General features: G+C 41.8%; 1 protein-coding gene across 6 annotated transcripts in view; it reads right to left on the bottom strand.

Moving 5' to 3' along the window:
- TPR (translocated promoter region, nuclear basket protein) overlaps window positions 1–22209 on the bottom strand; it is a 33696-nt gene that overhangs the window by 775 nt on the left and 10712 nt on the right. Inside the window, exons 15-50 of one of the 6 annotated variants that reach the window (XM_085586609.1) lie at window positions 21629–21792; window positions 21410–21549; window positions 21171–21319; window positions 20750–20912; window positions 20375–20509; window positions 19488–19628; window positions 19162–19330; window positions 18531–18697; window positions 18177–18329; window positions 17518–17634; window positions 16663–16866; window positions 16388–16572; window positions 16055–16202; window positions 15554–15691; window positions 14802–14933; window positions 14435–14565; window positions 13865–14075; window positions 13564–13710; window positions 12984–13182; window positions 12138–12343; window positions 11587–11648; window positions 10494–10702; window positions 9918–10190; window positions 8988–9136; window positions 8094–8177; window positions 7577–7777; window positions 7106–7237; window positions 6499–6586; window positions 5863–6047; window positions 4891–4959; window positions 4179–4270; window positions 3422–3528; window positions 2657–2752; window positions 2330–2486; window positions 1254–1372; window positions 298–396 (exon numbers count right to left, since the gene is read on the bottom strand). In XM_085586609.1, the coding sequence (XP_085442735.1) occupies window positions 298–396; window positions 1254–1372; window positions 2330–2486; window positions 2657–2752; window positions 3422–3528; window positions 4179–4270; window positions 4891–4959; window positions 5863–6047; window positions 6499–6586; window positions 7106–7237; window positions 7577–7777; window positions 8094–8177; window positions 8988–9136; window positions 9918–10190; window positions 10494–10702; window positions 11587–11648; window positions 12138–12343; window positions 12984–13182; window positions 13564–13710; window positions 13865–14075; window positions 14435–14565; window positions 14802–14933; window positions 15554–15691; window positions 16055–16202; window positions 16388–16572; window positions 16663–16866; window positions 17518–17634; window positions 18177–18329; window positions 18531–18697; window positions 19162–19330; window positions 19488–19628; window positions 20375–20509; window positions 20750–20912; window positions 21171–21319; window positions 21410–21549; window positions 21629–21792 (5321 nt within the window). Of the gene's footprint in view, window positions 1–297; window positions 397–1253; window positions 1373–2329; window positions 2487–2656; window positions 2753–3421; window positions 3529–4178; window positions 4289–4890; window positions 4960–5862; window positions 6048–6495; window positions 6587–7105; window positions 7238–7576; window positions 7778–8093; window positions 8178–8987; window positions 9137–9917; window positions 10191–10493; window positions 10703–11586; window positions 11649–12137; window positions 12344–12983; window positions 13183–13563; window positions 13711–13864; window positions 14076–14434; window positions 14566–14801; window positions 14934–15553; window positions 15692–16054; window positions 16203–16387; window positions 16573–16662; window positions 16867–17517; window positions 17635–18176; window positions 18330–18530; window positions 18698–19161; window positions 19331–19487; window positions 19629–20374; window positions 20510–20749; window positions 20913–21170; window positions 21320–21409; window positions 21550–21628; window positions 21793–22209 lie in introns of all 6 variants that reach the window. The other 5 variants (XM_085586608.1, XM_085586607.1, XM_031505511.3 and 2 more) reach the window with 5 other exon arrangements.

The raw sequence follows: 22209 nt of genomic DNA on the forward strand, positions 1-22209 counted from the left end.
AATGGAAATTCCTCTAATGGCAAAACCAGAGGTTTTTAAACTGCTGTCCTATCAGACTTCTGGAACCTTCCTTTAAAACTTTGAAGATCTAATGTCCTTTACATTCTCTCTACTGATAAGAACCAGGTGCCACTACAGAAGGAATTTCGCCTGTCCGAAACCTGCTCAGCCTAACACACTAAACCCAAGTTGGAGCTCTTAGGGTCACACACCAAACTGGAGGGCAGGGCTGCTGCGCCACTCTCTCCCTGTGTGCCAGCAAGGCCAGCCTGGCTGGGAGCAGCCAGCAGCACTTACCCCTCTGTCTGTTGAACTGCCGGCCACGCACGCCCGTCCTCAGCGTCGGGGGCTGCAGCCGGACACGGCGCAGGGACTTGGGCTGAGTGCTGCTCGTGTCTGTGGGGAGAGGCAGTGCAGAAAGGGTGGCTGTGCCTGCCAGGTTCTCCTCCTTACAGGTTTTGATATGGGTTATGCTTTCTTTACTTTGGAATGATGAAAGTGCCTCCTTATTTCATTGACCTCTCCTCCAATACAAATAAAAGCTTCAAAACAAATAAGTTGCACTTCTCTTGTTCTCTATACAAGGGGTTAATTGATAACTGAATAGAGACTAACGTTGTTTCACAATTTAATTAAAAATATTTTAAAGCTGACATCAAATATGCTAATGGATAAATCACCAAAGTATCAGTAATAATTGTTCCTTCAAATGTTATTTTTCCTTGGCCTACACTCCAGTTACTGCGGTCCAAGGAAACAAGCTTTACCAAAGTACCAAAGAATCTATAAGCATCAAAATATTATCTTGCTCTAAGATAATCTAGGGAGACCTTAGAGCCCCTTCCAGTGACTAAAGGGGCTCAGGAGAGCTGGAGAGGGACTTGGGACAAGGGCCAGTACAAGAGGGAAATGGCTTCACACTGCCAGAGGGCAGGGTCAGATGGGATACTGGGAAAGAATTGTTCCATATGACAGTGGTAAGGCCCTGGCACAGGGTGTCCACAGAAGCTGTGGCTGCCTCTGAAGTGCCCAAGGCCAGGTTGGAACCTGGGCAAGTGGAAGGTGTCCCTGCCCATGGCAGGGGTGGCACTGGATGGGTTTTACGATCCCTTCCACCCCAAACCATTCTATGAGTCTGTGATTCTAAGAGGTTTATCTTATTTTGTGGATCCTGGCTACCAGCCACAATACTGGACAAAGGAATTCCCACTCTTAGTGAAAAGGTATGAACTATTACTGTGATTATTCTGTACCTGCAGATGAACTTGAAGGAGGATCCTGACTAGTTGAAGGAAGATCTGACTCATCAGATGCTTGAACAGATTCTTCTTCTTGCTGGCTATCGATTTCTAGACCTGCTTCTGAAGTAATGCTAGAAGGGAAGGTGGAGGAAGAGAACCATGTAAGTATATTTGCATAGCTTCAAAAAGATCCAGAGGAAAAAAAAACTGTCTTGGAACACAAAGATTCAATGAAAATCAAAAGTAAAATATAGAATAAAATGATAAACTGTCCCCTTTTAGATCTTCATCATAATACAAAATATAGCAATTATTATAAATACTAAAAGTTGCACTTGTAAAGGAAAAGCCAAAATTATTTCTCTACAAAATTCACTAAGAACTGCTTGTTCCAGCCCCATGCTTCATCTTTTGTACATGCACTGTCTTAACTAGGTGACTTAATCATATATGCGTGTGGAGGCTTCCAGCTCAGTCGAAGAGAGAACAGAGAGAATTCTCTCAGGCTTCGGCCTGGAAAAGTTAGGAGAAAGAATTCAAACACTTATTATCTCTCTTTCTGTTCATTCTGCTTATAGTTATGTTCTACCACAGTGTACTATTCATAGTGCACCAATAGTGTGAAAGGTTTTTACTTTGAGACCACTCATATTTCACCTTAGCGAGTCACACTATAAAAGAGACTCGCTACTTCTTAATAAACGTTCTTTAAGCCTTCTGAACACCACAGTTTTTTCATCCATCCCTGACTCAACAGTGACATGTCTGCTTTGCATGAGGAATGATTTTCTGTATTACACAGGAATGCCTTAATCTTTATTCTACAAACTGATCCTTCAACCTGTGCCTTTAACATCAATATTTGACTATTGCAGAGTCCTCTGCATTCTTAAATTTTTTTATTTTTTGGTGACTTTTATATTAACTTTGTTAAGCCCCTAGGAGAAGATCAGCAGAAAACCATTGGTTCTGGATGAAGAGTCAGACTGTCCTGCCTCACAACACTACAGAACGCTGTCTGAGCTGCCCCTGGGTGACAGTGGTGGACGTGTCAGCAGTGCCAGTGAATCAAAGCAGTGGTGCTTTACCCTTCAGACTCTGCCTCTGCGAAGACCTCGTCGGCGTCGTCGCCGGCGCCGGGCTCGGTGGTGGTGGACAGGCTGCCGGTGGAGGTGGTGACCATGGGCACGGACTGGGACGCGTGCTCCGAGGCGTCGGCCGAGGCGCTCTCCGTGAACACGGTCACTGGGGAGCACAGACACGCTCAGGCCCTGCCCACAGAGCCCTGGGACAGCACAGGCAGCCCTGTGCCTGTGCCCTGGGGACAGGCTGCTTCGTGCTCCTGAGGAGCGGCAGCGCTGCACCGACCACAGGGAATCATTCCCTGCTTTGTTCTGCAAGCCTCTGCCACTTACCTGGTGCTGCCACTTGTAACGGTGTTGTGGGGACACTACGACCCCCTGACTCTTCCTCGTGGGCAAGGAATAGTGGGGTTTCATACATTCCTAAACCTGCAACACAAAGTTCCAGTAACAATCCATCCAAATGGGTGCCTAAAAAAAGGATTAACCAATGTCTTCCCTCTGGCCACTTGATAAAATCCAGTCACTTGTATTTAAGCAGATTTTTGTTATTTTATTTTGACTTACTGCCAAAGCTGATCATAGTTTATTGGAAGGTAAAACCTTGATGAAAATATTACTACTTGTTTTTTTAACTTTTATCCCTGCCTTATGCCATTATTTTGCTGTGAGCTTTCTTCAGAGAACAGCCTGTGTTCCATGCCAACAGGGATGCCAGGAAAGGGACAGATTGAGAGCAACAACAACAGCCTGGCCCTCTCTAAGCAGGTAAGAATATAGCCCAAACTTTGCATTTGACGTTTTCCCCTATTGTTTCACTACAGGGAAGCTACAACCAATAGTAAAACTGACATTAAAAACCATTCCTTCAATATTTTATTCAATTTCAAAATCCTAACACAACTATAAATGTGGCAGCTTGAAGGTAACACCTTCTCACTTTCTGTTATTCTCTCTATGCTGACAATTATTTAAGAGTTACATGTTTCCACACTTCAACAATTTCCTGAAGCATTATGTGAAGAATTGCGTTTTGTTACTGAATTCTCTCTTTTTCACTCAAAGACCCATGGACAAGAGAGCCCAGAACTGCTTTACCTCCTTGTGATGCCAGCTGCCCAAGATCAGAATGACTGGAGCTGGTTTGTGGCATATCTTCAGGGGGCCCAAATCTGAACCGAGGAACTCCAGCTACCTGTGGGGAACTGGCAAAATACAAACTTAAATAATTCTGCAACTTCCTCAAAGATTGGGGGAAGAACTTTCTGGTGGGGGATAACTTTCTAACCAAGATAACAAATCAAGCATGAGACAAAATGAGCTAATACTGACCATGAAAATCATCTGAGCTACTGCTAAATAAACATCAATGAGCTTCTCAAATTATTAGGAAGGCATTCAAAATCAGTACAACAGTCCTGAAGAGAATATTCTTTGCTTACCCATTCTATGAACTCTCACAATTTTAAGTGGATTGCTGGACATATCCAGAACATCCCAAAAGCAAAAATGGAGATAACTTTTCCTACTTTCATTGGCAATATTAATAGGGAGGGAGGAAGAACAAGGAAGGAAATTGGATATAAATTTTTTGTTTCATCTCTTCTTAAATCACTAGGTTACAATACATGGGAGACTATTCAATTCCTGATCTGCTGATCAGTTATATGACATACAATTCAAACAATAACTGCTCATCTGCACATGCAGTTATCTATACTACTACCTAGCATGTTACTTCAATCACAAGTTCATTTAATTTAAATTTATTTTCATTTCACTGAAAAATAGAAATAAATACAATAAAGAACAGAGAAAAGCCTTTTTTTTCCTTTTTCTTCTCACATCTACTTACTGAATAGCTTCTGCAAATCCATCTGTTCGATGTGGAACTACAAGAGTTGGTGTGCTTGGAACTGTTCTGTCCTCATCATCAAAGAAGTGCTGCTGCTGGAAAAAAAGAGACTGATATGAGAGCCTACAATGTATTTCCAGTTTTTACCAGCTGACTTAAAGGTTGATTTTTCCATAGTACAGCAAAACAAACTTAGCTCTAACAAAATTATTGTTTAATTTCAAATGTCTAAAGCTGATGCCTTTGATCTCACAAAAGGTACTTTAGTCAGCCTCTCTCTTTCTCTCACTGACCCTGCATTTGTTCTGCCAAATACAGCTGAATAAAGGGTTCAAAATTAGCTCATGGAGACAGCATAAATTAGCCTTGTTCCTTTAGGATGAGGCTGAACTTAGTATTATTTTGTCCAGCAACTCTGCCACAACACTTTTCCAGCAACAGCCACTTTGACTGACTCTAAAAACAAATGAATAAAATCACCTTAGACAAAACCAATTGAGCCTCTTTGAAGTCTTTTGTTTTTTGTGAGATTTCTAGTCTTTGCCTTCCATTAATACAGAAATTTACAAAAGTAGGATATATTCTGCAAGACTACAGAGACCATCCCCCTCTTGAAGTCAGCAGGCAGGCTTCTTTAAAAACCAAAGTAACCCCAAGAATTAGAAATGTTCCATCAAAGCAATTCTTTAGTAGTAGATTCTGATACACTCACCATTCCACCTATCCCAGGGGTCAGCTGAAGTCCTCGCCCCACCGACTGCCTTCGAGTCATCTGGATTCTCTTTATGGGAAAGAAACAGGGGAAGTTGTGTGAATGTGGTCCTGGAATTCTAACAATGTACAAGTGTTCAGTCAGAGCCAAGGACAGCAGCTAAATTAGTAAGTATGACAATCATCATGGAATCACAGAATATCCTGAGTGGGAAGAGACCCACAAGGATCATCAAGCCCAAATCCTGCACAAAGGACAGGCCCAAGATACCCAGGAAGAGCCTGAGAGCACTGTCTAAACACTCTTGGAGCTCTGCCAGCCTTGGGGTTATGCCCATTCCCTGGGGAGCCTGTTCAGTGCCCCAGCACTCTCTGGGGGACAATGTGTATATTCTGGGCAAGTGACAGCAATATTTTACTCAAGTCTCTACTGAATACAGAAAACCTGCACACAAAATATTGTGATCCCAAGCCTTAGCACAAGTTAATGGTAAAGGATGATTTCAGTCAGGATATTTTTTAAGAATTCCTGTTGTCATGTTTTAATTTACGAAATCTACAGGTCTTCAACAAGCATAATCATGGATCAGGCACTGACTGTGAAAGGTTTAACTTGGAAAATAAATGGCAGCATTCCTTTGCCCCATCTACACTGGTGCAATTCATAAAAAGCCTTCCAATCTCAGCTACAACCTGGCTAAGAAAAGCTTTTTGAGTGGAAATATCATCAGCCACTAACTGACATAGCGCTGGTATAATCTAGTAAGAATTCCAAGATAAAAAGCAGTGGGGATGGATTTGTATGTTCCCTGTCCAGCCATCATCTGTAGGACGACATTCACTAAACTGCTTTGCTCAGCTGCCATTTCTATCACGCTGAACAGCTGGCAACATTCTTCCCAGCGGACTGTATTTATAAGAAATCATAGAGCAATTTATTTCCAAGTCCTCAGGTGCTGGAGCTGCTTGGTACCTGCACGGGGGGCCCCAGCTCCTGGGGAGGGGCGTGGATGGTGAGCCGCGGGGGCAGGGGGTGCGGGGGTCTCCGCGGGGACTGCGGGGGCCGCGGGCCCTGGCGCTCGGACGCCGACGACGGCTGCTGCTCCCTCAGGCTCTCGTGGGGAAACGTGGACTCTGCAGCACTCGTGCTCCCTTCTCCTACAACACAAACACACAGGGGGAAAACCCTAGGAACCAAGGTGAAAACATGAAGGCAAATCTTCCAATTCTGCCACGAATTAACTCATTTTTCTCTTGCAACCTTCGCGACAGCCCAGTTATGTAAAATCTCCTGAAGAGGACTTGTGCCAGCTACAGCTCCAGCACTGAAACAAAGTATTAATTATTCAGCTGCTGATTTAGAGACAGATTAATCCAGTGAGCCATTAAGTTTCCACAGCAACCAGATCTTGCAGGATTTTCAGAGGAATTTAGAATAAATCCAGAAAAGATCATTTTAAAAGAATCCACCCTGCACGTTGAAATGGCCTATAGTATTTCACTGATATTTTTACTTTTAAGTGCAGATTTTAACACATGGAAAACAGCTTCTATATTTCCCTCCCCCTACATACACAGACTGTGAAAAAACATGGAATAACTATACCACTGTTTTGGGAATCTGCTGCCCTCTGATTGCTTTCAGTTCCTCCCATGCTCTCTTCGGTCTCTGTTCCAGGATCTGTACCATCAGCACCCTAAAATCCCACATAAACAGAGTATGACTAAACAAAATACAGGTTGTAAAGATAATATAAAAGCAGTACAAAAGTATTAAGAAAGTAAAAGAAGTCAAATATATGGCAATCTTAAAAGATTTCTGTAAGTATCTACAGCATTAGGTAAATATAGTCAACTGTATGAGACTTCAGAAGTTTTGAGAGCCTGTGCATATACAAACCTGAACAACATAGCCAGCATTATTTAATAACAACAGGCAGTGAAATATCCAACTCTTCAAAAGCCTCACCAATTTTGCAACTACAGTATATGCTGCTGGCTCCTGTATTTTCATTCAGCCATCTTAAACATTCCTAGCTGATTTTTCTTGTGAAAACATCAGTTGTAAGAAATTACCATGACACAGTATCATTTTTCAACTTTTGGGGATGAATTCATACCAAGATATTCTCTTCCAAGCATTCACATCTGTGCATTACAGCACCGATTTGATGCAAGAAATTTACCAGGCCACTAAAGAAAGGTACAAATCTCACCTCAGCATCATCTGCTTCATATCCATCATTGCCATCAGCACTACCAGTTCCTTCATTGCTGTCATCACCTTCGTCTCCCATCCCTGTGTCTTCATCATCATCCTCGTCCTCCTCTTCCTCATCATCATAATCCTGTGATGATATAATAAAAGAGCCTTAGAGAAATGTAGAAAGGGGAGTGGAATAGGTTGGATGTGGTGCACAGATCAACAACCACCCCCCAAGACACTTCCTCTCTCCCTCTTCAACAGGACATGGATAGGAAAGAAGATGGAAAAGCCTGAGGGTTCAGAGAAAGGAAGGTAAAAGTAAAATTCAAGGTGAATTAGCAGGTAGCTTTAAAACACTACAAGCATTCAGGCAATACAGACCACTTACTCATTCAGTGTAATTTGATTAAATTAATCCTGCCTGGTGAGTTTTACATCTGATGAAAGACAAAATCATAAAGGAATTTCACGATATACATACTTCCTGTTCCCCTTCATTTTCTTCATCATCGTCATCTTCATCATCACTATCAATTACAATCACATCATCTCTCTTGGACTGGCCATCCTGAGATGAAGAAGTGTTTTGTTGGTCTGACTGAAGGGATCCCAGATCTATTGGGATAGACTGGGAAGTCTCCTCGCTGTCCTCCATGGCTGTGTACTCCCCTTGTGTCACACCCTGCCAAAGACCAAAGGCAATCACCAGAACAAACAAAATTCAATGCACCATAATCAACAGCAAGAGAACCAGACTCTGGTGTTTAGAGGACAGTTATTGCTGTTCCTTAAAAACTGACCAGGGGAGAGGACTAAAGAGAATGTGACCAGTGAGTGTCAGTGACTGAACAGTTCAAGCCTAAACTTTAAAACATTTTAAGTGGTTTCCATGGGAAACCTGCAGAATTCCCTTTGAGATTTCACTTCTAAATATACTGAGAGTTTGTGGGGCAGATGGCTATTTCTACTGAAGACTTTTGCTCTTCAAATATGCTTACTTCTCCAATGGAGTCTTGTGAGTCTTGATTATATGTTTGTGCCTCCACCTCTCCATCAGTGCTCTCCTCTGCTGTCACTTCCTCCTGGAAGAACAAACATCATTTTTCTCATTTAAAACATATTAGTACTAAACAAGCTTGAGATTTTTTTTTTTTTTACTTCTTCAATAAAAAATATCTTTTCCCACAAAGATTATGGGCAACATTTTCTCCTGCTTCCTTAGCAATGCTTTTATCAAAAATCTCACTTCCCTGCCCTGGAGAAATACAACTTCCCCACCCCACTGGACCTTAGTATACCTCAATCTTTTCAGGACCAAAACGAAATCATCAAAGTTTCCCATTCTACCCCCAGCCTTAAAGATCCTTAAGTGGTAATGTTCTTACACATTCCTGCCCTCCTTCCCTTATGAACATCCCTCTGGCACAGAGTTAATAAAATATCTTTGGCTTCCTTAACACTGTAAGGTTGTCTCATCAATTTTATCCCTTTTTTACAGCACATCCCGAATCCCTCACACCAACATTCGCACACATCTTCTGTAAGCTTTTCCAGCAAGTCATCTTTGTTTCCCATCTCCTTAAATACCCTGTATTTTGTCCAGAATTACTGTAGATAAAGACCTTCTGAATCACACTGAAAGAAGTCTGAACTAATTCCTCCTCAATCCTAGGATACAGCCCTCTCTCTCCCATCCTGCAGGTTAAGATTTACATCATTCATTCTAACTGGTTTAACCTTTGCCTTTTTAGATACCCAAATATAACTGTTTCCTCCCTAACAGATTAGAAAGTCAATTCAGAATTCACTGACTTGCTCTGAAGTAACATACTTTTTTCTTCCCATTCAAATCCTACAAAGATTAAGTAATAGCAGTTTGTGTTTGTGCAAACCTCAGGCCCAACTCTCTGCATGATTCTCAGTTTCTTTGAAGTAGGTGCATCCACTGTTTCCTCAGAGATCTGGTCTGAATTCTCCACAGTGTTGTCCTCCTCTTCCTCTCGAGAGCGTTTAGACAGTGAGGAACTGGGGGTAGCTGAAACTTCAAAGACCTCTCAGTTATTTCCAACAACACATGTACAAACCAGAAATCAAAAGCTTTGGTATTTTCCTCTGAAGATCACCTCCATTTCTGCACTGAATGACAACAATCAATCAGAATTGCACTGAGAAGTTTCCTAGCCCAGGAAAACATCAGCCCCTTTAGTTACAAGTCTTAGGCTCTCAGGCCTTTATTCACAACTTAACTGACCCTAAGTATAAACCTCAGAGTACAACTCAAATATTTCTTGTAACAGTTTTGCTTTTGACAAGTACACCCAAGATATTTTAAGAGAGTACTAGCTGGGAAAAAGAGAACCCCAACAGTCTGCAGAAATGTTTTTTTGGGGAACAAATGTTCTATTTACATTGTGTAGGATAAACAGATGTGCAAGACTGTATTACAGAGAGTAGCTTTAGAGCACTTCCTATATTTTAAATTCAAGCTTAAGTAGCTTAGTCATGGCTCCTAAAATTAACTTTGCTCAGAGTGCCATGGAAACAGAGCCAGCAAGGTTTAATGTATTAAACTCCAAATCTTCTCTGAAAAAGATAAACACAAAAGAATGTACTTTAAGGAATGCAGTGCCAACAGCATTTCAGAGGCACCACTTCTGACAGCTCAAGAAGGAAGCCTAACTTCAGAAGTCTTTAAACTGTACAGTAAACAAAGGGAGGGAGAAATGGCCTGAACTAATGTGAGGCCTGGTTGGCCAAGGGTCCAATAGGAGCTACTTACAAGGAACTATTGAGCAAAGCAGGATTACAAAAATGACACCAACCTGTGCCAAACACAGCTGTGGAGGTGGAGGGCCTCTCTATCTGGGAGCTCTGCACCACCTCCACGATGGCAGGGGCTGGATCCTGAGCTGCAGGCTCGATCTGAGCGTGGCTTTGCTGGGTGGGCTGCACAAAGGCAGTGGCCTGTGTCTGCTGCTGCACAGTCAGGATGGGCTGGGGCAGGGATGTCTGCACGTTGGGGCTGGTGGAGCGCACGGAGCCACTGGCACTCCCGAACACTGGGACGTGCTCCACGGGTCCTTCCGACTGCATGGCTGCAAGGCAAACAGCAGCACAGTCAGGGTCTTTGTTCATCCAGCACAGCTCACAGTCTCCCTCTCAGATGCCCTGAACAAGCACATTCAGGTCTCTGCAGATGAATTCATGTTATGTACGTCCCCAGCTGAGGAACCATGAACTTTGCTGCAAGTAGAATGGTCATGGAAGTGCAACACTCCAAGAGATGAGGGGACAATGACACTGTCCGAGGCCCTTCCAAACTGACTGCCACCAACATTTCAAGGAAAAGGCAACACTTCTGAGTATTGAGGATCCTTATACTACACTGAAAAGCTCACCTTCCTGAGTCTCCACCTGTGTTGTTGGCATAACTGTGGCTGTGGGGGTAGTGGTGGGATTGGTGACTGTGGCAGGAGTCACCATTGGACGGATGCTGGCTCTTGGAGTAGACTTATTCCCAGCTATTGCAGCAGCAGTCACTTTACTGGGAGTTGACACAACAGGAGTTGGTTTAATATTTGCTGTTGGGGGATCTGAAGTGCTGGCACTGAAAAACAGGAGATTGATTTTATCATGGTACGAAAAGCAGATTTTTAAAATGACAAACAAATATATTCTCACAGTCAGAAACACTATTTTTTAAAAAGCTTTTAAATTTAAAAGCCTGACAAAAGCATAAGGAATTGTTTTCCAAAGTTTTTATAATTGAAAGAAGAGAGACACACTATACCATCAATAGCATTTTATCCAGCTTGGAGAACTGACAGGTTTCTGCCAAGGTAATCAAGTGGAAATCTAGCAACAGATCAAAATGTTTGTACTGTTGGCTGTGCTGGGACTTTATTACAGTAAGTAACACATCTTGCATCAAAACTGATTCACTCAATACAGAGCAATGTCACCTCTTGGCTGAGACAACGGGCGGCCAAAGAGACATTTTTGAAAGACTTGTTGTCTAAAGGATGCATTCATAATAGCTGAGAGAAATTTGTTATCTCAGCTCAGTAGTACAGTAGTTATTTTCCATTTCAGAGCTTAGGCAAATGACTATTTTATCTGTTGTTATAGTTATCTATTCAGTCCATTTCTCATTCTTGCACATGGAAGATCCTTCCCAAAACCAAAAAGGTTGAAGTGAACAATCAAAATTATACGACTACAAAAACCTTGAAGTTTGAAAACAGTTTTTAAAAATCTTCCATGTTTCCCAGATACCATGTTCCTGGTGGTTAATATGCCAGCTTGCAGCTTAAACCCCCTATTAATTAGATGTAGCTGAGAAAACAGGAGGGATGCATTATTTCAGTCAGCATCTTTGCAGTGGTTTAAGAAAAATTATGAAAAGTCACTGGCTTGCTAAAAAGAACAACTACATAATGATAAACCCAAGAAGTATCAACCACAGAAACTCTGCAAAATCCTTGAACTCACATTCCTCTTTCACCTGAAGCTGGAGTAGACTTGAGCGAGATTTGCCTCTGCTGTTCTGGGACCTATTAGGTAAAAATCAGATATCATGTCAGGTACATGTGAAACAGGCAGGCAACATGGAAAACACTTCATCACTTCACTAACAAGTCTGAAATAAATGCTTGTTGGATATTTACCTGGGCAGACTCTGTAATTATGGCAAATTCTCCAAACCAAATCATACCAGCCATACCAAAGCTGGAAAACAATTTGGTAACTGCTCAGGTATTTTCTGAAGCTTTGAGACATGAACCCATTATACTAAATGCATGAGTAAAATACAAAACTAGAAGGCATAGCATGAACAGCTCCTTGGCTGATTCACAGTGAATGGCAGAACTGCCGGCACTGGGAATTCTGATTAGGGCAGGAAATTTAAGTTTTGAACCCTTACTGAAGCCAACCTGTGTATTTCCAAGAGCAGGGAATGGTGGGCACCTGAGTCCAGGCTGGGCAGTGATGGCCTGGCTGCTGTCCCAGGGCTGTCTGGCAGGATTGTGTACGTGTTGTACCTTGTTTGTGGACTCTGGGGGCTCATCCCGCTGCTCGTGGTGCCGCTCCTGCTGCTCCCGGAGCTCCCTCTCCAGGCGGCAGATCCGCCCCTCGTACTGCGACTTCAGGGCGCTCATCCGCACCTCCAGCTCCGTCTTCTGCTCCTCCAGGGAGCTGCTCTTCTGCTTCCACTCCTCGTTTTCCTTTGTGAGCTGCTCTTTTGTACCTGGTGGAACAGGAGAGGGTCCAGCCTTGGTGAATCTGCACACTGAACACCTGGGTCAGTGAAGGTCACTGAAGTATTCTGAAATCCTAAAAATGTTAAGCTATAAAAGGAGATCAGTGAGGCAATATAGCCATTTTTCTATTTTTCTTTTTAACTGCAATTAAATAAGAAACTGAAGAAAGAAAAATATGTAATAAATATAGACAAATAAAAACTTAAAGAAGTAGTCCCAAAAGAACAAGATGCTTTCAGCAAGCTCTTACACCATCATTCCTCTCAGTAACATTTAAAAACAGAGGAGACAATGTGTTTTGCAACTCTACATTTAGGGAAGGGGAGAATTACCTGAGTTGTTAGTAGGGCTAATCTGCCCTAATCAACAAAAAGATCAAAAATGTTATTGTGTTGGCTGGCTATAAGAAGGCAAAATTTTTTTTCTATGTCCAGTGTGCAGCTACTTATGTATTTATGCCCTGAAGGATTAAATTTTAAACTTTAGAACAATCCCTGTAGCATTTAGTCCAGAAAACACTTTTCAGTAAAATATGAAGCAGGCCATATTTTTCAAGCATCCTGTCTAAAGGTTTTTCCATAGAAATAATCAAAAATCTCTAAGGACAGAAAAAAAGAATTACAATACCAGCTAATTGTGCAATTTTCTGCTTGGCTGCAAGCAAAGTCTTCCTTGTTTTCTCCTCCTTCTCCGTGATCTGTTGCCTGAGCTGTTCTTCCTGTGTAGTCTTCTCTTGTAGATCTTGATGGAAACGGGCCAGTTCTGCCTGCAGCTGCATTATCTGCTCCTGGAAATTTCTAACTTCAGTTTCCTTTTCTGTTATTGTCTAGGAAGGGAGAAAGATTGCACTTGTTGACCACAAGCAACTACTTCAGCCAATATAGGGCCCAAGTTCCAAGAAGCTGGTGTTAGCTGGCCACTGGATTAAGGTTAAAAGGCTTCTTATCAACAACAGAAGTTCAGTTCTCTCTGAATGCAAGAGCTGGAGAACAGCATTCTCTTTCCCACTTATTCCAGGAAATAATGTGAGACACACTAGACAGAGGATTTACACCAGGCTCAAGATCCCTCTTTCCCAAGAAAGTAGAGGCACAACTGATCACTTCCCATATTTCTGTGACACATTAAAACTGTTCCCATTCTTCACTGTTACACACTTCGAACTGCAGTGGAGAACAGGTACTCTGAAATTACTCACTGTTCTTACCTTTTGTAAACTTTCAACCTGAGTCTCCAAATTCTTTGTCTTCACTTCAGCTTGACTGAGAGTGTCTTTCAGCTCTTGTACTTCCTGGGCAGAAACTTGGTCTTCTTGTGGGTCTGCCAAAGGCAGAGTTGATGATTCAGCAACCATCTGAAAGGCATGAAGAGGTACAAGGCTGAAGAGGACTATCTGATCACAATGTCATTACCTTCACAAGATGCTTTTGTGTGCCATTGTGATTGGTTTAGAAGTTCTGGGCAAACCCCAGGAACTCTAAGGAATTCTCCAGTTCAGTTCTCCCTACCTTATCATGCTGCGCTTTCAGCTCCTCATACTGAGTCTTGTACCTGCGACCAATTTTCTTGACCTGTGTTATAGTTTTCACTTTTTCCTGTATGTCAGCCACTTTAGCATCCAGTTCTTTCTGCAAAGTGTCCTTTTCTGTTCTTATTTTAGTTACTTCATCCTTCAGGCTCTGAACAAGATTCTGACTTGTAGTCAAGGATGCATTAGTTCTAAATGACAAGAGATCAGAGGGAGATGCAAATGAGATGCCTGAAAACATATATACATTTCAATACCCCTTATTTAGCTAACATCACAGGCATTATCTGCAGTGGATTGCATTTTCGAGGATTTTGCAATACAGACTAGAAATTATTCTACAATACATTACTTTGGAATCATTTCAGCTAATAGACAGCTTGCAAAACAACTCTCACTTCGTCTTACCTTCTTGTTATCAAGCCACAGAAAGAATACCAAAAGTTTCACAGCTACATGGAAACACTTACGAAATTACACTTCCAGATACAGCTATAATTAGAATATTTTGCTTTGCACCAAACTTTCTACTAATTGACCAATACCACACCTGGCAACTTCTGCTTTAAGCCTGCCTGTTTCTTCACTCATCTGTTGGACACGCTTGGCATTTGCCTCCTTCTCAGAGAGCAGCTTTCGATACTCTTCGAGATCAGTGTCCTTCTGCTGGCTCAGTAAGTGCTGGAAGGGGAAGAAAACGGGCATTTTTGTGAAATAATTACATAGTTATAGCCAGAAAATCTCTCTGAATTAGAGCCACTGCTTTTGCATTTTGTTATGGAATACCCAACTTTGAAACTGCATGAACAATACTCTGTAATTCAAACATATTTCTTAGTTTTTTGTTCTTGTAGCTGTTTCACTGGTGGGCTTTTTTTTCCCCACATTATGTTCTTTGAAAGGAGGCATTTCCCCACCTGAGTCCGGGCTTTCCAGCGTTTAACATCCTCTTCCAAGAGCTTTTTCTCTGCCTGCAGCATCCCACTCTTCTCACTGAGCTCAGCATTTGACTCTTGCAGGGGCAGGATGTCTGCCTCGAGCTTGCGTACCTGAGAAAGCACAGTAAGGAGTTACACTCTGTATCTCAGGAGACTGAAGGAATCACTCAGGAAAAAATCATGATAGAGCTTCTTTCCTAACTCTCTGCCTTCCAGTGCCCAGCTGGAGGAAGAAAAAAGGACAAGAACAACAGTAGAGGTTGATCCTACAGAGAAAAAAATATATTGGTGTGACTTTCCAATCTTAGATGCTCACTCTGTACTTTGGATTTTAACATTAATAATCTCTCCTGTACCAATGCACTGGTTACCATTCAAATAAGCAGTATCTCCCTTTTAAACTCTTAATAAAGTTGTGATCTGTTTTATATGTATTCTTTTGCCATTTTAATGTAATTGTTGATACTATCTTTGTTCCTGGTACACCTCCAGTTCAAGGATAAACACTGACTTTCAGGCTCATCTAAATGGAACTGAACTTCCAAGCTTTCCAATACTGCAGATGGACCAAAGTCTTAAAATTGGAAACGGAAGCTTCCTCATTAGCATACAACTTCAAGGTGTAATTATAATGCAAATCACATTTACTGTAATTAGTAATTACAGTAATGTCCTGACATTTAACCCATACACTAATTATCTGAAAGGTTTATGTGAAGCTTAGTACTAACCTTTGCTTGTATTTGCTGTAGCTCTTGCTCTAGCCTCTCCTTCTCTTCCCTTAACATCTTGTTGGTTTCTATGAGTATGTTCATGGTCTCAGTTTTCTTCATTAATTCTTCATGCTGTGCAATGGTTTTTGCTGTTACCTGTGGAAAGAGTCAACTCAATTTGTTTTGCTTGCACATGCACATATACTCCACTGGGATCTGGTATAAAACCACCTTGGAAAGCTATCATGGCATTCATTATTTCACATGTATATTCACAACACTGAGAAGCAGGAGATGGGAGAAAATAAAAAAGATAAATTATCTTTATTTTACCCTAATTATGAGATTTTGGAATTGCCACACTCTCTCACAAGACTCAGAACAACACACTCCATTTGGTTATAAGCAATCCCAGTTAAAGAAACCTCCAAATTCTGTCAAAAATTCATTTTTGGGCACAGGCAGCCCCATGACAGCCCTGTACTCATTGAAAGCATAAGCATTAACCCCCAGCCATACCTGCACCTTCTCCCTCTCAGCATTGAGGCTGTCCTGCAGCTCCTGGAGTTCCCTCTCCAGGTGCTCCACTCTCTGGCGGTACCGCAGGCTCTCCACCTGCGCCACCTCGAACCTCGTCTCCGCAATCTCCTTCTCCCGTCGGATAAACCTGCAGGGAGGAGTTCAACACCACATCACACCAGGGAAATGTTCTCAACTGCTACAACCACCTCCCATCAGCAAAAAAGCACTTGAATTTTTAACATTATCCCTCAAGTATAAAATAATACAGAACTATTTAGGTTCAAATCTAATTTTTAACCCCCAGAAGAAGGAACCCAGAGCAAAGGTTACCTAAGAATTTCCAAGATTTGTTCCTGGGATTTGCCTTCCTCACTAAGAGAAACATTTGCTGCAGTTGGGATGGCTTCTTTCATGGAAGTCACCATCTTATTGCTCATGCTCTCCAGCTGCTCATGTAATAATCGATTTTGTTTTTCCAGATCCTCACAGCGGGATGCAAGTTTTGAAGCTTCATCCTAAAAGCAAAATCATTCACTGAGTGTGATTTCTGTGACTGAATTTCTGTTAACTGAAAAAACTCACTGAAACAACAGAACCCATCACACCTTGATCATTCTCTCTCTCTCTTCCCAGGAGGCTTTGGATTCCAGGAGCTCAGACTCTGCTTTCTGAGCAGCCTCCTCCAGCTGCTGCCTCACCGCTGTGTTCTTGGCAACTTGCTCTTTGATGGCCTGCAGTGCCTCCACATCAGCAGCATGAAGCATCAACTCCCGCTCATATTTGTTCTGAGCTTCAGAAGCCATCATTGCCTGCCCAAAACCAGAATAAATGAACTCTGCTACGCTTATTTTGATGTATAAAACAGACAAGAATCAAGTGATCACATAAAGCAAGAAGAAAACCACTGCCCAAAATCTCTGCTATTCTCAAGCACAGGAAACATGGAAATGCCCATCTAAAACATTTGGTGGTTGGATTAAACAGCCAAAAGTTTTTCAACATTCTTGACTCCAATTAGTGCTGCTGGAACTCTCATCTGTAGAGATGTAAATTCCCTTTAAAAACAGTTGGTAACAAGACAATCTTATCAGCTGCTGCTAAATATCACACTGCTCCATTAAGTCAATTAAGGACAATAATTATCTTCTGGGTTAGAAAAATACTTTCCCCATTGTTTGGTTGGGAGCATTTTCAACCCCTCCTCAGGGCATGGACGCAGCAATTCATTAAAACCAGTTAATTACATTCCCAAACTAATCTTTTTACAGAATGAAACAGACCTTAGAAACAGAAATCTATTGCATTCAATAAGCAGCTACTCCCAAAACAGAGAATGTGCTCTCACAGCACTTTTCCTGCCTCCAGCAGTCCCTGAGTAACAAGTTTAGTTTTGAATTCAACTGAAAGCTAACAGGAATTTTGCTGACCCTGGTTAAAATAGGCAAACACCACAAACATACTTGTTCCTGGCAGTCCCTCCTGGCCTGTTGTTCATTATTCAGAGCTGTGCTGGCTCTCTGAAGAGCTTCCTGAACTTCTGACTGCACAGCTGACAGACTCTTCTTCAGTTCTGAAAGCTGCAGTGACAGGGGAACAACAGAAATAAAGAACAAACCCAGGACTAAGTGGCAAAGTATTTGCAGAGTACTGAACACAGTCATTCATAATGGTGATTATTTTATTACTTACAGATTAAAATTAGTATTAAAAGAGAGAAATACTTTCTATATTTTGAGTACATATATTTCAGTATTTTGAGTATACTTTATATATTTATTAGTATACAGATGTCTTTCCCAGTAAAAATATAATCCTTTACTTTCAGAGTTGGGCCTGCAGTAATTCTAGTTACAGTAACTTTGTTGCCTTCTGAAACCTCTCAAAAAGGCTGTGTAAAACCTGCTCAAAGATCAGGCAGAGAGTGACAGCTTTAAACACACAATCACTCCAGTGAAGTGACACTGTCAAAGTACTGCTCATGTCTGGAAAACTCTCACAAATTCAGGCATCCTGGGTACACTCTAAAAGACCTGGTTCAGACACTGCTATAGCTAAGTGAAGCTGAAGAAGCTTTGGCAAAGTCCATTCCTGGGGACTCTCAGGGAGGGTCAGTGCATACCTGCTGTTCCATGTTCTCCACAGCTTTACGCTTCTCCTCCTGCAGTTCCTGTTTTTCCTTTTCTGACTCCATCAACTTCTTTTCCAGCTGTGCCTGATATTCTGAAGACTCCTTTAGACGAGCTTCAACTGTTGTACGAACTTCCTCTGTCACCTTCATTAAAATCCATCAAGAAATCCATTTTTTATCCAGTTAAATACATTATTCTGATACAAAACTGGAATTTTGTTAACAATTTAAAGCCAGAATAGATATTCTCAGCATCTAATTTAGAACAACAACACTGAAAATCACAAACAGCAGTGAATTTTTGCTCTAAAAAAAGTAAATAAAAATAAGTAATTAACTACTTACTTGTTTTTCCTTATTGAGGGATTCCTCCAGGCTAAGAACCATGGCCCTGTACTGCTCCACATTACTGGAACTAGTCTTGAGCCTCTCTCTCAAGTCATTGACTTGCTCCTCAGCTTGTCTCAGACGACTTACAAGATCGTCCACATCTTCATTAGTACTAGGCTGACCTACAGTGTTAGACCACATTCATTAAGTAAGTTTAACATAGTCCTAAAATCACTGTTCTCTTGAAAACTGAAGTAATTTTCAGATAACATGATAAAAACAATTACTTTATTTCACAAAGCTTCCTGAAATAAAACTGTAAGCCCTCACCAAAATAAAGGCTTATAATAAATATTGTTGACTATTTTAAACTATGTAGCCTAACACACTTAAGCTCCTTCTAGTAATAAAAGGAATCTTTTAAGAAGTTTTGCATTATTTTTCCCCTTTGACAAAGATTGTTTGGATGTGAATTTTCCATTAACAAATCATGCTGGCTGTCATCTGTCTGAATATGTGATTGCATTAACAAAATCATTTAGTGTACTGTTGTCCCAGTTCTAGCTATTTTGGACTGTGAATTTTACCATTCTGCAGGTGGCAATGCTTAGCATAAAGAGAAATTAACTGTAGAGGAAGATTTTACCTTTCCCTGGAGGCCTTTGTGAGGACTGAGATGTGAGCTGAGCTTCAGTGTTGTTCAGCTGCTGCTTCAGCATGGCATTTTCCTTCTGGGCGTTCTTCAGGAGCTCCTTTGTGTTGATGTGACGGTTGGTCTCCGTCTCCAGCTGCCTCTTTAGGTCCAGGATGTGAACCTGCAAGCACAGGGTTCTTCAGTTTGCAATTATTCCCAAATGGCACAGAGGCCAAGTGGGTTCTACATGTCAAGTATGGAGAAGAACATGCTGCACTCCGGCAGAAGCACCTGGGCCTTTATTTTCTTCCAAACAAGCTCAGCACATTGACACTCACCTCTTGATTCTTGGTAAGGGAATGTCTCTGTTCCACTTCACTTTCCAGTTTTTTCTTCAGCTGAGATATCTCATGTTCAAGCTTTTCTATCTGATTATTGAGTCTCTGCTTTGTTTCTGTCTCAGATCTCTCGAGTATTCCCTGAAAAAAGAGCACAATGCATTTTGTTTAGAACACACCTCAATGATTTTCTTCTGAATTACTGCAGCACTTCATACAAAGTTATCACAGCACTCCTCCCACCCCAAGAATAATCAAATAATAGGTAGATACAGAAAATGATGAAAAGTAGTTTGACATAGCTTTGAAAGGTTTTATTAATAATGTTAATACAACAAATATTATTAGAAGAAAATCTATTATCCATGCAATCTAATGCCATGAACTATAACAAAATCCTCCAAAAGATGAACTAGAGAAATAGAATTCAGTCACATGATAAAATGTGCATACTTAAATACATTCTAAGTGTCAAGAGACATTATAATAAATTATATAAATGTAAAAAAGTAAATATAATTTAACAACAAAGTCAACTACCATGGCAGGCAGTGTTAAATTTTGCTATCATTAAAATTACCACTACAAATTTTTTCCTTTCACTTTGTTTCATGTGCTTCGTTTCCATTTGACTGTGCAAATCCTTCTCATCAACTCGGAAATTTCAGGACTTTGCCCAGATAAATAACAGAGTATCATAATGTAGGACAGGTATCCCAAACTTGCTGAAACAAGTTGCTGAAGTATTTTATATTGTGTTGATTTGCAATCACATAAAAATCCATGTGAAGACCAAATCCCATGTGTCTTTTATTTGATTTTCATGGGTATTTATTGAAAAGCCTGACAGACAGACCCAATCTGGGCATAAGAATAGCACCATATACCTGAATTGTTCTCAAGTTGGTGAGCAGCAAGTTCTGTCCTCTTTGTTCCACCAGCAGAGAGTCACGTTGCTGAGTGAGGCGCACATCTGACATCTTCAGGATATCCTTCTCTTTTTTCAAGTTTTCTGCTCTCACCTTTAAGATAACAAATTATAAAAACTTTATTGTCAATCCCAAATTCATCCATTGAATTTAGTATTATTTTAAAATCCATGTGAATAGTAAGAACAGAACTACTGGACATTCCGCTTTCCCTGCAAACTGAAACAACTTGGAATGCTCTTATATCTCCACTCTTGAGACATTTCAGGATATCATAAGGAAAATTATTGCATTACCTTGAAATGTCCTGCAGTGCCACACACTGTTACTGACCTCTGCCACTGCCAGTTTTTCATTAGCTCCCCTCAGGTCCTGAGTCATGGTGTTAATGATCTGCTCCTGCTTCTGAGTGGTTGCTGTGAGCTTCTGGGTTCTCTCGTGCAGGGAGGTGATTTCCCGGCGATAGCCTTCCACGTTATCCTGCAGCATCTCGTACCTTCCAGGGAACACAGCAAAGTCTGCCACGGGGCACTGTCCAACTCAACAGGGGCATACACACAGCTGTATGGTTTGTGGTTTTATGCTTCAGTTTGCACATATGTGCCTCACTCAACTACAGCTTCTGCTCTTGATCCCACCTGCACTATTTCCTTTATGTTCTTACACAGAATAGACAGTACCAATGTTTAAGTGTGCAAACAATATTAGGCAAATAAAGAACGTATAAAGCAATGATATCATGTAGCTGAATTACCGTTTGGAGGCAAATTCCAGCTGTGTGGATATCTTAGCATTTTGTGACCTCAAGTCTGTGACCTGCTCCTGAAGCTTTTCATTCTGTTCATTCAGAAGCTTGTCATTCTCTGCCTTTTCTTTTTTATAGTTCTCAAAGACTTCCTGCAACTGCAGAAAAGAACACACATAAAAGTGCTTACCAAAAGTAAGTAAAAAGAAATAGGGACAGCTTTGTGCAGTGTCTGCTGAAAACTCTACCTGCTTAAGAGCAGCCTTGGCTTCCACAGTCTCCACGGACTCACTCATGGACACTGGAGCAGGAGTTGCCATGGACTGCGGTAAATTTGGGCGCTTTGGAGTAGATGTAAGACAGAGCTCCTCTGGTAACACACCTGAAGCTACAGGAAGGTAAAGGGGGTTTTAAAGCAACACTTCTGCTTGCCACAGCAGATCACACAGCCCCTGCAGCCTGGGTACCTTGCAGAGGAATGATGGCCCCCGTGGTCTGGGTGAGCAGGATGCGGAACATGTCCCGCTGGCGGATGATGGACTCCACGAGCTGCAGCTGGTGCTGCCGTGACTCCCGCAGCTGCTGCAGCTCACTGACCGCCTCATCCAGCTGGCTCTGCAGCTCAGAGATCCTGAAACAACAACAGCAGCCTTCAACATCACAGAGGCACGTCCACATGTTCTGGGCCCCTTCCTTCTACAAGGATGGTGAGGAGCTGGAGCATGTCCAGAGAAAGGAATGGAGATGGGAAAGGGGCTGGAGCACCAGGAGTGGCTAAGGGAGCTGGGAAAGGGACTCAGCCTGGAGAAAAGAAGGCTCAGCGGGGACCTTGTGGCTCTGCACAACTCCTGACAGGAGGGAGCAGCTGGAGGGGATCAGGCTCTGCACCCAAGGAACAGGGACAGGACAAGAGGAAATGGCCTCAAGCTGTGCCAGGGGAAGTTCCAGTTGGACATCAAGAATAATTTTTTTCATATAAGAGGTTGTTAATCACTGGAAGAGGCTACCCAGGGAGATGATAGAGTCCCCATCCCTGGAGGTGTCCAAG

This window comes from Lonchura striata, chromosome 8, assembly GCF_050655825.1.
Source record: "Lonchura striata isolate lonStrDom1 chromosome 8, ASM5065582v1, whole genome shotgun sequence".
In the NCBI taxonomy this organism is placed as follows: domain Eukaryota; kingdom Metazoa; phylum Chordata; class Aves; order Passeriformes; family Estrildidae; genus Lonchura; species Lonchura striata.